The sequence below is a fragment of the Procambarus clarkii genome, chromosome 43, assembly GCF_040958095.1.
Source record: "Procambarus clarkii isolate CNS0578487 chromosome 43, FALCON_Pclarkii_2.0, whole genome shotgun sequence".
NCBI lineage: Eukaryota > Metazoa > Arthropoda > Malacostraca > Decapoda > Cambaridae > Procambarus > Procambarus clarkii.
In genome coordinates, this window is record NC_091192.1 from 33,846,414 (window position 1) to 33,861,745 (window position 15,332).

Here is a 15,332-nt window from a genome sequence, read left to right on the forward strand (position 1 = left end):
GTTATTGGCAAGTTCCAGTTCAACAGATATTTGTTAAATTTAGCTTAAAATATTTAAATACAGGTATAACAAATAACTAATTCATTTAATACTATAAATTAATCACAAAGCACACAAAAAAATGTCTGCTACCAGACACCATAAGCGCCTTGATTCTTATGCCCACGATCAGCTGGTGCCAAGGGTCACTGCACCAAAATAATGTTGCCTTCTAGCTCTTTATTTGATAAAAGGTCTTAGCTCTGATCCACACACATACAGTAAATATGATAAAAATAGGGCAGAGTCATAGCATTAAACTGCTGGCTGGAAAGGCAGGATCCAAGAATTAAAGCTAAATTCTGCAGGTACAAAATAAGAGAGTACAAATAGGTGAGCACACCCACACAAACTTGCAGTGACAGTGCTTTCTCATTCCACTGCCCTATTTAAAGGTATCTATTGCTAAATTTGTATCATTTGTTCATCTCAGTTTGACATGCCATGCTTTGGCTCACAAGTTTCATTCATGTTGCACTCCACTGCTGCAAATTATAGTCTATACACATTGTATAATAAGAAATAATGTCAAGTACGTTCTCATAAAATATTGGTATGCAAACTGTTGAAGAAATCCAACACTTTATGTAATGAAACACCAATTTCTAGATGAGTTCTGGTGCTCCCTGAAGCTGCAATGCTGATATAGTGCCCAACTACTAGACGCCATCAGTTGCAGAGTTCGTTTAGGCCTGCCTACCGGGGACCACGAGCCAGAACCTGGCCCCCCTCTAAAGAGGCACAAAGAGCAGTGGCACTATGATCAAATTGTCAGTGAATTTTAATCATGTCCGCTACTACTGGGGAAACACCTATAAAGTCAGCAAGGCAAAACAGACCACTACTGTTTATACAGAACTATTGATGCCTCAAATATGCCAAAAGAACTCCCAAAACAATGTAAACAAATGATCAAAAAGTTATGAAACTAGAGCAAGCTCATTAACCCCCCCCCCCTTTCCCCTCATTTGGGGGAAGGAGGGAGGCAGACTGGGTCAGCCAGCTGCTCCACACTCAGTTCTATGATGATGGTAAAAACCGCCTCAACTCGCTGAGGGCGGGGTGTCAGGGAGCCACCGGAGCTCACTTAGAAATTGGCATTTCATTACTGTATATTCAACATTAGTTTTCTGGGGGGAGCCACTTGTGGCTGCCTAAAGCTACCTACTCAAGGAGAAGGAAAACAAGGGGACTAATCAAGAGGAAGGAGCACCTCATATATCACACGAAGGATAAACCAGAGGCCGTGACACATGACTCAAGGCCACACAAGGCCAAGGAGGAACATTCACAAGACACCAGTCTGCCAGGACCCTGTTCAACTGACAGAACTCCCATGCCCAAATATTGGCCAAGACATATCAGCACCACAGCCAAAAGAGCAGCAAACTTATGAATGGCACAGGCACGAGGGTAGATCGCAGGCCAGCTAAACTGAATAACACTGCAGATGACCTGAGCCCTGGAAAAAGAGGAGCAGAGAAAAACCGGATCAAATCACAATGAGTCCAGTGAAGCAGAAGTGGCACAAAGGTTGTGGGGCATAGCCACCACTGGACAAACCACACGAAGCACCCCTGCTTGAACCAGCCAAGCAACAATCACCAAAGAACCCCTGGATGCAAACCGACACAGTCTTCACCTGAAAAGAAGAAGTCAGCTGCACATGAACGAAATGACCCCCTAGGGCTGAAGGAGGAGGGCATGAAGGACACCCACACTACAACTCTGTGTGGGGGGGGGAAGGGGAGGGAGAGAGAGGGGGAGAGGAGGGTCACAGAAAAACGGCCGGGTTCAGCACCTGAGACCAAGGATGGACTGGCCACCATGGAGCCAGAAGGAACCCCCCCTCCCCCATGTAGGACTCCAATTTTGCCAGGTCCTGGAGCAAGAGCTGTGACTGGGGGAAGGAGGTAAAGAAATCTTCACCTCAACCAGTCCAGCCAAAAGGCATTCATTGCTAGAGCCTCATAATTGGGGAATTACGAGGCTTCCATTTAAAAAGGAAGGTACTGTGACTAAGCCGACAGGAAAGAGTGAGGAAGAACTGAAGACCCAGAGAACCTTATTTAGGGCTGGAAAAGGTAGAATCAATTGGAGAAATGTGGCCAGTATGACAACCCATGAACACCCCCTCAAAGATGACTCGACGAAGACGAGGAGAGGGAGAACTAACTCCATGCCCAAGTTTGAAGGAGCAAATCCTGGAGCTGACCAAGTAACATTCTGAGCTAAATTGAGTCCTGACCCCAAAACCTTCAGATGCATCAGGGCCAGAAGCAACAGGATAATAAGAGGGAGGGTGCACCATGCCTGAAGGGAGAGGAAAGGAAGTATGGACAGAACCATGGTTGAATTAACCAACACCCCCAATTATGAAACCCTAAACACCAACTGGGGCAGCTCTGGGGCATCCAACTGGGCACACAACCCAGACTGCTGTAAAACAAAGTTCAAGCATAAAGCGGTCACTGTCTGAAAACCCTGATCATCATCACAAGGGTTTGCTAGGCGAGTAATGTGCAGAGAACAATTCCCACATGACTTTAGGTAGGTAGCATGGCAGAGGCAGAAAGGTATGCACATTGTCATGTGGCACAGACAAAGCACAACCCTTTGAACTCATTCAGAGTAAGTGCAGGTTTATTGGGGATATCCAATGGACCACTGAACCTGCAGGGATTTTCCAGGGTCTATAGAGAATGGCCTAGCAGGAATCCCAGGCACTAGGATCGCTATGCCAGAACACAGAGTAGGAAACAGCCTCTACCGTGTTTTTTTTTAACAAGAATGGAAGTCTCAATATAGAAAGAAACAAGGAAGTGTCAAATGGATACTTGAATGGGTATAAATAAGCCAATCCAGCTCACGGGAGGCTGAGGACAACCTCTCTGTGCCTCGGTTAGGTCGCACGATCCACAGTGTCCCCCACCAGTCAAAAATTCATACCTGACCCCAGGAAAAAATGAAAGGAAAAAAAATGGATTTACCTAGGGCAAGGACCACCACAAACGAGGAAGGCCTCTAAGGGAGTGAACACCGAATGTTCCAGGAAAGGGAACCCTGATAACACAAGAATAGTGCTTGGGAGCACACAGGAAAGAAAATCTTGTGTACATACAGCTTTAAGCACCTTATACTCCTGGCTCATGCAGCATAAACATGCATTGTAACAGTCACACATTCAAAATACCACCACTAAGCTGAAGCAGAATATAGGAATTGGAGCAAAAGAGAGGGGACCACACACACTACCATCAACAAGAACTGAGGGTGGAGCAGCCAGGTGACCCAGTCTGCCTCCCTCCTCCCCAAAAATGAGGGGGGAGGGGGGTGTGAATGAGATTGTGCTCGTTTCAGAACTTTTCGATCGTTTGTTTACACTGATGGGGAGAATGCTTTTGGTAAGTTTGAAGCATTGATATTTCCTTATAACTAGCAGTGGTCTGTTTTCTGTCGCTGACTTTGTGAGTGCTTTCATGGTGGTGGCAGACATGACTAAAATTCTCTGACAATTTGACCATAGTGCCACTACTCTTTGCACCTCTATAGAGGGGGCCAGGTTCTGGCTTGTGGTCTGTGGTAGGCCTACAATAACTTTGTAACTAATGGCACCTAGTAGTTGGGCACTGTATCAGCATTGTAGCTTCAGGGAGCCACAAGGAACTTCCCCCAGAAAACCAGTGTTGAATTCAATGAAACCTCTTTCTAGTGGATAACTCAGTATTTCCCCAAGCTACACACTGGCATACTTGTCAAACCTTCAGTATCAAACCAGGCTTTAATGATTCATGAGTACTTGCTTGAGACCAGTACCACAATCTGGTCCACTTAGGAAGGAAAGGGGAACCTAGGGTCTAGGATCACCACAGTAACCAAAACAAAAAGACCTTCAGAAAGGAATATTAAATAAAAAAACACAACTGCATTAATTACATCTCCAAAAACTATGTAAATAAATGCTACCGGGCCAAACAACCAGTTCATACCACTCTCTCGCCACCAGATGGTAACCCTGGCTGCTCTGGGACCCAGAACACTATTCCACAGTTCATTCATAACCCTGAACTAACATGAAGACAGGTAGGGTGAGAATGGGGAAATACAGAGGAAATCACCAAAACAGACGGGTAACCAGGGAAATCATTAAACACAACAGCAGGGGTCAGGAAACAGCGCAGCCATACTTGCCTCCAATGAGAGGCAAGTATGGCTGTGCTGCCATACTTGCCTCTCTACAGAGAAAAACAGAGAAAATCTACAGAGCAAAACTACAGAGCCTACCAAGTTCTGGGGAAAGAAGCCAGGTACTGGGAGTGCCTCATTAAACACACCACAACCTGGGAACATGTGACGAAGGAAGGGGTGTACCATTACAGACCAATACCAGACAAGATTATCACACTCCACTACAGAGCCATCCCTTCCATTGAACCTTGCAGAGGAGCAAAACTCATGCACTACCCATAATTGAGACCCCATTAAGAGGAGACATCTGAATTCCCCCTCAGGGAAAAGAACCCTAGTTGAAGACAAGGGCTACCAAGGAAGAAAGCCCTGACCACATGCAGCCAAAACAAATACTAATTAGGGCACACACAAAGTAGGGCACAGAAAATAACACAAAATACAAGGTGAAAAAAAGGAACAAAGTAGCATGGGGCCCTATTCTAGACAAAACCTAAAGGGAAGTCAACATGTAACCGAGAGATCTAGGTCTAGTAGAGGGACACAGGACTGGACAATGCAACACCAGGTGTATGAATGATGGGGTTGGCATCCTGGATCTCTAAGTGGCTGGAGTTGTCATCCTGGATCCCTAAGTGGCTGGGGTTGTCATCCTAGATCCCTAAGTGGCTGGGGTTGTCATCCTGGATCCCTAAGTGGCTGGGGTTGGCATCCTGGATCCCTAAGTGGCTGGGGTTGGCATCCTAGATTCCTAAGTGGCTGGGGTTGTCATCCTGGATCCCTAAGTGGCTGGGATTGGCATCCTGGATCCCTAAGTGGCTGGGGTTGTCATCCTAGATCCCTAAGTGGCTGGGGTTGTCATCCTGGATCCCTAAGTGGCTGGGGTTGTCATCCTGGATCCCTAAGTGGCTGGGGTTGTCATCCTGGATCCCTAAGTGGCTGGGGTTGGCATCCTGGATCCCTAAGTGGCTGGGGTTGGCATCCTGGATCCCTAAGTGGCTGGGGTTGTCATCCTGGATCCCTAAGTGGCTGGGGTTGTCATCCTGGATCCCTAAGTGGCTGGGGTTGTCATCCTGAATCCCTAAGTGGCTGGGGTTGGCATCCTGGATCCCTAAGTGGCTGGGGTTGGTATTCTGGATCCCTAAGTGGCTGGGGTTGTCATCCTGGATCCCTAAGTGGCTGGGGTTGGCATCCTGGATCCCTAAGTGGCTGGGGTTGGCATCCTGGATCCCTAAGTGGCTGGGGTTGGCATCCTGGATCCCAAAGTGGCTGGGGTTGGCATCCTGGATCCCTAAGTGGCTGGGGTTGGCATCCTGGATCCCAAAGTGGCTGGGGTTGCCATCTGGTAGTAAGCGAGTAGTATGAACCAGTATTTTGGCTCAGGTACCGTTTGTTCACATAGTTAGGGGAGCCTGATGGCTGAGTCGACAGCACTCAGGTTTCGTAGTCCTAAAGGTCTGGGATCGATCCCTGGCAGAGGCAGAAACAAATGGGTGGTTTCTTTTACCCTGATGCTCCTGTTCAGCTAGCAGTAAATAGGTACCTAGGAGTTAGACTGCTGCTACTGGCTGCTTCCTGGGGAAGCATGTGTGCGAAAATTAGGATTAAAAACTTGCCCAAAACGCTATGTGTGGTAATGACTGTACAAGAATATAAGAACTCTTGTACAGTATATATAAATAAATTAATTAAAAAATAAATAAATAAATAAATCAAATAAAAAAGTTAAGAATCAGCATTGCAAATGCAGTTGTCTCTTTTGGTTTCTTCTACCTCTCAGGTTGTCTTCTCTCTTAGTTACTGTGGTGATTATAGATTCCAGGCTCCATTTTCCCCTCTTAAGTAAACCAGGTACAGTACTGGTAGGTTTATGATACTGGTACTGGTAGGCACTTGTGTATCCTTAGAGCCTGGTGTGGACCTCAAGTTTGACACGTTAGCAGTGTGTAGCTTGAGGAGATACTGAGGGGGCCCTTCCAGTAAAAAAGTATTTTAGTTTTAAAACTTCTCTTAACAGCAACAGGCATGATCAAATATTTCCCCTAGATGATGATAATGGGTTTCTCTCCCAGAGGAAGGTAGACACTCACCAGCAAGATGTACATGGCCTCCGTGTCCTCGTCACTGAGAGCTTTTCAACATGTACGTGTGAAGCTGGCAACGGGTCGGTAGAGGCATGACCAGCAGGAGCATGTCCACCCACTCACCTCAACACTATTCACTCTTTATTGTTCATTCACATTCATTCATTATCACCTCATTCACTACTATATTGTCAAGCTCACAATCGTGACACATCATCTCACACACAAACACATGAAAAATTCACATTCTCATTTTCTCACTCTCACCCACTGTGCTCCACACCAGTTTATGTAGCTAATTACTAATGTTGAAACTATCCCCTTTCAATCTTAAACATATATACATCACCAATAGGTTGCCATCACCACTGATTTGCATCTGTCACATTCCTACTTAATTTTACCATGTCATTATCATCTTAATTAACTAATCATACTTACCTTTTATTATAACTAAAGTGCCATTATCAACAAGCAAATTTCCACCTGACCACCATCACCAAGTCTCAACACCATTCTGTCACCACAATGTCTCACCACCATCACCACACTTTGTCTCACCCCCATCACCACACTTTGTCTCACCACCATCACCACACTTTGTCTCACCCCCCATCACTACACCTTGTCTCACCCCCACCACAACACTTTGTCTCACCACACTGATTATCACTGGTTCTCAATAATTGCCTGTAAACTGGTGAATCATACAGTTGCACAATTCATCTTTCACTCTTGTCTGGTCATACTCTGCCTGCCACCTTCCTGCTTCCTGCTTCTCCTTTCTCCTGCTGTCGCGGGGAAGCAACCATGCTGACGGTGGTGTGGTTGCAGGACTACAAGGAGTTCATAGACGCGGAATGCTTGGTGCCGGCACCGGTGACGGAGGCGCCATTCCCGATAGAGCTCCGGCCGCTCAAGACCCAGGACGGGTCCCGGAACAACGGGGCGGGGCACGAGTTGGCCTCCATGGACTCCACCGACACCTTTGCCTCCTGCCCCACCCACCCCTTCAATTCCCAAGCCGACCTCACCGATGACCAGCCTAATAATAAAGATTCCAACCTCTACGTTAACCCACTTGATGCTGATGGCTACCAGTCACCCACTGCAGCTGCCGCCGCTGTTGTCCCCGTGGTTACTGGGCCCCGCACGCCCACACCACGAACCTCACCACGCCACCGGCCACTCCCACGCCCTCAAGGCTACACCACAGACTCCTTTGATGACACGCGGAGCACCGACAACCTCCTGGGAAGCAGCCGCTCCTCCCTGCAGGACTCTCCGCTGCCTAAACATCGCCGCGCGCGCTTCCAGGAGGTACGCCCCTTCCACCTACCATCTTGCCACGCCCATCTCACGCCCACGCCACGCCCACGACACCCAAAACACAGGCAGTCGGCAAGATACACCTTGCTGAAATGAATATAAATATAAGATTCATGAAATATACAACAACTTATAATACCTCGTTGTCTTGTGTTTTAAACAGTTTGCCTTTTGAAATATTTCTTCTTTTTGCCTGTAATCTATAAAAATTTTGTCTTTTACCTCTTTATTGACAAAAACAAAAGAAAAAGAAAATCTAATTTGTTACATTTGTGTGCAATTATAACACTCTGCCTGTGATTATTCCTGGTTATGCTCTCTCTATTTTAAAGATTTAGTTTGTCTTGGTGACCATTGCGGTTGATGATAATGCCTTGCCCACCATCACTTGGATTGCATGTCTGTTCTGCATGACTCACTCTTGTCAACACCACTTTATTTCTTCTAGTTGGTACCATACTTTAGTTTAGACACATCACTAACATTTTTAAGTAGGCTACAAATATTGGATTACAATTACAGTATGTATATGCTATATATTCTATAATATATATATATATATATATATATATATATATATATATATATATATATATATATATATATATATATATATATATATATATATATATTATATACTGTATATATATATATACACAAATTTTTGTACATAGTGGGAAAGGGTAATTAAAAAACTATGGCAACTTTCAAGAAATTAAGTTTTAAATCTGAATTTATAAGCTTTAATGTAGTCCTGTTTGCGGCTTTTTGCTACTAATGCCTCAAGAGCTCCTTAGCAACGAGCCAGCTCATGCTTATGCAGCTTTATCTTGCTTATACATTGTCAGCAAATCCCTACCAATACCAAAATTTACCCCTAGTATCTCCTTACTCCATCCTTCCTCCACTTAAAATTTGCATATGAATAATAAATCTGCCTCATCCCCACCATATTCGACTTCCTGGGCCATCCCTTCATTTCTTGCCCACATCCCAATTACCTGCTAATGCTCGTTTCCCCGACACATCCTACGCAAACCTTCCTCCCCCGACCACGTCCCATCCCGGCCCAGCCCGAGTGCCTGCAGCTGCAGTTCTGGGCGTGTGGTCGCCAGCGCTGTAGTGGTTCCTGGTAACGAGACTGGCATCGTTCCTTAAGAGACATTCTTGTTTACCTGCTATACAGTAAAGACTTGAGCTCAGTATGTATCATCCCTTCATCTTCCTCCCCTTTGCTGAGTTTTCTCTTCAACTGATTGCTGACCATTTAGAACTTTTTCTTTGTCTGTAATAATAATGGTGTTTGAGGGAAAAACCGCCCCAGCTGTTCTTGTAAATGATGGCAGCCTCAATCCCTCAGACTATTCTTATAGTATCTTTAATGTTATGTCTCATGATATTCTTGATTATTTTCCCATTTGTCTTTCAGTTTATGTAAACATATGCCGATAAAAAAAATTTACCACTTTTGTAAGATTATGAATCTTGTTTTTATATTCCCTCAAAGAAATCCTCTTGCAGTCCCCAACTATTGTTTGTTTGACCATCTTATACTGCACTGCCATTCTCTTGGTATTCTCCATGCTTAAAACATTTATGATGACACTTGTCCACTCTGAGGTATAGACCAGGATCCCAAATAACCCAGCTGTACACCTTCAGATGAGAGATGTGTAGGACTCAGGTGCAAGTCCCTGGTAAGCTACTATTGATTCTTGCCAGCATTTGATCCCTGTAAGACCCGTAAGGTATTGTTTGTAACTACTGTACGCCCCTGACTATAGTAAGCCAAGACGCTTCCCCAAGACTGAAGCTCCACTCCCTATTAACGAACAAGAAACATCCAGTACCAAGGTATACAAAAAAGTTGGTTCCCTAGACAGATCAATTCCACTTTTCCAGTAAGGAAGTTACATGCAGTGTCCAATAAGGAGGAAGTAGGGGTAGGTGTCGCTTGTGCTCTGCGCTTTGTATAGCTTCTAGCGCCTCACTGCCACCAACTCATGCAAACTTTTCCATCATGGAGTGCCATTCCTGCTCTTATTACCATAGATCCCTCATCTATATTCTTCCCAATGTATCAATAAACAAAAGTCAATGATTACAAGGCAAACAAATTTACTAATTGCCAGTTCATGATGGAGCAGCATTTACATGAGATTGGCAATGTGAGTGCGGGGTCACACACTCACTGTAGACACTCATGATGACTCAAACTGGGAGTCGAGCAAGAGTCATGCTAGGCTTGAGTATTTCTCCCTGGGTTTTGACCAGCACTCTAAGAGGCACACACGCGGCGCATGGCAGGCGTGACATATACTGCAAGTCATTCAGAACTGTCGGTGTGTGAGTAAACATCAGTGTCCAGGTAATACAATACTTTATTAACTCTGAGTCGCGTTTAATAGAGCATGCAACTTCATCTGAACTTCTGATGAGTTTTGAAGTAAAAATATATTTTTGTTTTATTACTGTGTTAATACTAAGTTATTTGTCAGAAGAATCTAGTTGAATCTCAGCAAATGGCAGCTGTATTAATACATTAGGAAATAACATCTATTTTATTTTACCTAGAAATTCATCTGCAAGGTGTTGATGAAGTTGAAATTCTCAAAATCCATGAGTATTCCTTGTGTCAGGTATATGATCAACAATGGTATGTGGAATATTCCTTGTGTCAGGTATATGACCAACAATGGTATGTGGAATATTCCTTGTGTCAGGTACGTGATCAACAATGATACGAGGAATATTCCTTGCATCAGGTATATAATAAAATTATTATATACCCGACATAAAGAATACTCCTTGCACTGTTGTTGATCATACAGTATATCTAACACATATGATCAATAATGGTATGAGGAATATTCCATGTATGAGGTACATGAACAACAACAGTACATGGAATATTCCTTGTACCACTGCTGATCATGTGCCTGACAAGGAATATTTCTTGTGTCAATATATGTTCAACAATGGTACAAGGAATATTCTTTGTGTCAGATATACGATCAACAATGGTAGTGTGCTCGGAAAGGATTGATCACACGAAAGCTTCATCAAGATGATCAACGTTTCATGTTTTCCGAACACACCGGAGATTAAACATTCTGGAAACTCGATTTGCCCTCCCCACTCCTCCATAAAGCAACAAATTCGCCAAGATGCCGAAGATTATTGCGATTTCATTGAATTCCGGCGTTGATATTGCGTTCCTTAGAAGAAATCAATCACTAATAACTTTCACTTCCCCTATTTTCAACTTATCCCTTGGAGTTCCAGACTGCGGTATAGACAACACGCACTGCAGTATAGACAACACGCACCCCGACACCCAACACCCATACAGCTCCACTTCACTAGAGCAGATAACACACTACTGTATTTGATTTTCAAACTTGCTTCTGATATATATTTGGAAACAAAACCATCAACAATAATAAAAGATTAATTGTAAAATTTATTTGCTTTGTATTAATGTTATAAAAAATTTGCAACTAAAAATATTTATTTTAATTCAGCATTCGTTTTGATTATACGGTATAGTATAAAGCACACAATTTATTAAGAAAATGAATTAAAAAACTGAGCAAGTTTGAGAACATTTTAATTAATTCTGTATTTCCCTGAGGACTGAAGATTTGGAGAAGAATTCTGTTTCTAAACAGAATGCCTATATATTTTGTATATATAATCCTAGTCACTTAGATGGAAGTCAGGCCTTCTATCATTAGGTTGTGGTTTAATCCTCCTATGATGAAGTCGGACAAGATGCTTTCCTTCATCATATTGTGGATTACAGTATATACATACTGGACTGTACAGTATATTGAAATTTTATTTATATAATATATATATATATATATATATATATATATATATATATATATATATATATATATATATATATATATATATATATATATTATATATATATATATATATATATATATATATATATATATATATATATATTTATTTGAGCAGCAGGTGTTCCTTTAAACTTATTTGGTTAAATATGACCGCATTGCTAGCGTTGATAATCTTATTGTACACTATAACCTTCCTATGCTTTTAACTACTTTCTTACTCTTGGGATTAAGAAAAGCAATCAAGGTACCAAAATTCATTATAAAGAAACTAATAATTGAAATGTATATTTTCTACAATGTTTAGTTCCACTCGGGAACATCTTCAGGTAAGGAATGAATATACAAGGTGCCACTGTATATCTTAAAGATGCAGGTTACAAATAAGATTGTTGGATTTTGTACTACTAACATGCTAGTAGAAAATACAACAATCCTGGCATCCACCACTGAAAAGAGAACACTGCAAATACTGGAAGCTATACTCATAAAAGAAAAAAGACCCACCCTAAATATACAGAGTAATGACTTCGATACCTTGCCTACGATTAAATCCAGACCTCACCATACAGCACCGGATAACGACATCTCTACCGAGTTCTCTCCACCCACCGCCTTACCCAGTGTTTGATGGGCATGCATCCCCATTATTTCCCTATTTTTTCACCTTATCCCCTCCACACAACTTCACCTCTTTCACATGTATATTTAAGATAAGTTTGCACCTGGAAAATTCATTCCTCACCAGAAGATATTCCAGAGTGTAACAAAACGTTGTAGAAAATATATCCTTCAATAATCATTAAAGTTGATTGATTGTAACAATTAGTAACTTGATTGCTCTTCTTAATCCTGAGAGTAAAAAAACAGCACTGAATGTAATGAAATACCATTTTCTGGGTGACTCCCAGAGAGTCCTTGGATCTATCTAGGCTGATATGATTATCCCAAACTTATAGGGATCCCTAGGTCCTCGGTATGCCTAGGAGTTCTAGGCCTACCGGTTACCATGAACCAGAACCAGGCCCCCTCAGAGAGGCACGACGAGCAATGGCCTATAGAATTGCACATGTGATTTTGGAGCATTCTATATCTGCCATCGACCAGGACAGGCACCCAGAAAGGTAAGCGCCCCAAAACAAACCCATATCCTGGTTAAAAATTATGAAAATAGACAAACGAGTAGACATAACTCCCCAAATGAAAACGAGCAAAAAAGCATGACGTCACATGAGCCGTGCCGTATATCTGCGCAGCTCCGCCTCCCCAGGAGTGGAAAGGGGGAGCCCCAGACCCTCGCGCCAGATCCACGCCATAGTTCTGAGGCTGAATATCAAAAAACGCGAAAACCGCCGACCGGAAGGAGGGGTGCCGAGGAGCCTCCGGGACTCACCCAGAAAATGACGTTTCATTGCATTCAACGCTGATTTTCTGGGGGGAGCCCCTACAGCTCCCTGGAGCGACTTCACCAAAGACGAAAAAAAAAAAAGGGGGACTTACCCGGGAAGCAGTCAGTGCTCACATCTCAACCCGAAGTCGAGATAACTGGCTGCAACCGCCGACCCAAAGCAACACAGGCCCGACTAGGCCCAGTTACGTTAACAAGGCAGCGTGCAGCCAGGACTCTGTTTGACCACCAAAAACCCTGTGCCCAAATGTCAGCCCAGGACATGTTAACAAAGACGGCAGCAAGAGCAGCAAACTTACGAATGTCATGAGCACGGGATAGACCACTGGCTAGACCGAAGAACCCTGTGGACGACCTGAGAGACCCATACCCGCGAACAGGGAAGAAGGGAAACCGGATCAACCCAAAGAGTGTCCCCGGACACAGAAGCCATGGCGCGCAATTAACGGCGGAGGGCCGCAACTGGACACAACACATGACACAAGGACAGGAGCATGACAACAAAAAGTGCAGGATACCTACAAAGAGACAAAAAGAAAAGGAATGGCACCAGCCAGCAAAATCTTATACCGCCGCCGAGACAAAGCACGCAGGTGGGACACTATCAACGAAGCCACCTGGTCACCAAACAGATGGTGAGAGACTTGAGTCAAATGTACCAGACTAGAAGACTCGAGGAGAAGACCGAACCAGCCCCTTAACGGACTGGACTGAAGATTAGAAAAGAGGCGGAGCCGAGGAAAACCCTGGGTTCGGACACCGAACAAGCAGCGCCCAAAACCAAGGCTGGCAAAGAACCAGAAGGAACGTCCTCCAAGGAACCAGGAATCCGGCAAAGGAACAAGGAAAAGGCTGTAGCCAAAGTCAGAACCCGAGTACCCCCTGTCCCAACAAAAAAGAACAGTAGGAGCAGGAGTGGGTGATTGGAATCTACAGCCCCCAGCAGACATTGCAACACAGAAGCTGGTAGTGACATACAAGAAGATGAAATATGCAATGAAAAGACTAAAATTACAACCCAAGCACCAGTAGCTAGGGACAAGAGAGTATAATCAAGATGATAAATGAAAAAGACCGAGGAAGCAAGTGGTAACGAAATATACACGATCAAGCAAGCATACACACACACTCCAATGTATATACAAGAGTGCAGCCAAGTACTGAACGTCATTCAAAGAAAGAGTGTCCTGAAGCAATGACTGAGGCAACGAATGAGTGTCCAGATAGCACTGACTGAGTCAATGAAGGAGCATCCAGATAGCTATGACTGAGGCAAGGATGGAGCGACCAGAGAGCATTGATAGAAGCACATAGTAAGGTCACGTTAAGATGCATGCAAAGTGGCCAGTCAACTCACTACAAATAACATCCAACACTCATCCAAACACCGAGAACCAGCGCCTGGCAGACAGTGTTACCAGACCGTATACTCTCACCTGTAGAGTGTAGACACTATCGTGTCACAACACAGATGAGCCATGTAATAATCCGGGAGCATCGCTAGTGGATTATGTCCAGAGTTGCATGAACAGTAGAAGAAGATGAGGCATAGTGTAAAGGCAGAGGCGGCGTCACTCCTAGCTACCCCACACCCGTAAGCGGAGAAGATAACTAGATAGTTCCCCCATATATAAAATCCAGAACTCCCCCAGTATCTAGGGGCTATGAGCGAGAGCGGTGTATAACCCATGAGAAGGACACGGAACCCCAAGACATGTTTACACCGCCCAGAAACAAAACAATCACCCACGGCATGTGTGCCTGAGTACCGAGCTGCACCACCCGTCTTTCAGGGAGGGCGCCTACAAAGTGTACAGAACAACTACTAGTAATGTCGAGACAGGATGGAGAGAAGATGTAATTAAAAACGTAGTAGATATAGGAACGAAAAACAAGGAGTACGGAAGAGGACCAACGAGTCCTACATAGGACTGGAGGTAAGCCTCACCGGAAGACAACAAATGCTTCAATAATATGGGAAGTATCGAATATCTCCCCGAACCTTCGAGACCCCCGAGAAGCATGGAAACACACATGGGCCCAGTGGCATCCATGACCAATGGTCATGCAGGATCCCAGCAGGAGCAGGAAGGGGCAACACCCGAAAGTGCCCGAGTCTTAGAAGCCTCAAAACTCTGCCCTGACCCCGAAGCCCTCAGATGCTTAGGAGCCATAAGCAGGGGGGGGGGGGGGAACCGAATGAACCACAGCAGGGAAAGAACAAGGGGGCGTGGACTGAACCAAGGCCGATTCAACCATCACCCCCAAATCTGGGTCCCTATAAGCAAAACGGGGCAGCCTCGGGGCATCCGGGGATGCAACCGACCTAGGACCTTGCAACCTAAACCTATTCTGCAACTCGCGAGTCGCCTACACCCAAAAAATGTCATCAAGAGAATGGGTGAATTGAGT

The 15,332-nt window shown here is 44.3% G+C and overlaps 2 protein-coding genes across 2 annotated transcripts in view; one reads left to right on the forward strand and one right to left on the reverse strand.

The window, feature by feature from the left end:
* LOC138349978 (potassium voltage-gated channel protein Shab-like) overlaps nucleotides 1-15,332 on the reverse strand; it is a 588,390-nt gene that overhangs the window by 440,649 nt on the left and 132,409 nt on the right. The gene's annotated exons all lie outside the window — the stretch shown is intronic.
* Nucleotides 1-15,332, forward strand: part of LOC123755946 (potassium voltage-gated channel protein Shab) — a 173,377-nt gene that overhangs the window by 135,608 nt on the left and 22,437 nt on the right. Inside the window, exon 6 of the mRNA XM_069300223.1 lies at nucleotides 7,146-7,631. Coding sequence (XP_069156324.1) covers nucleotides 7,146-7,631 — 486 coding nt within the window. The remainder of the gene's footprint in view (nucleotides 1-7,145; nucleotides 7,632-15,332) is intronic.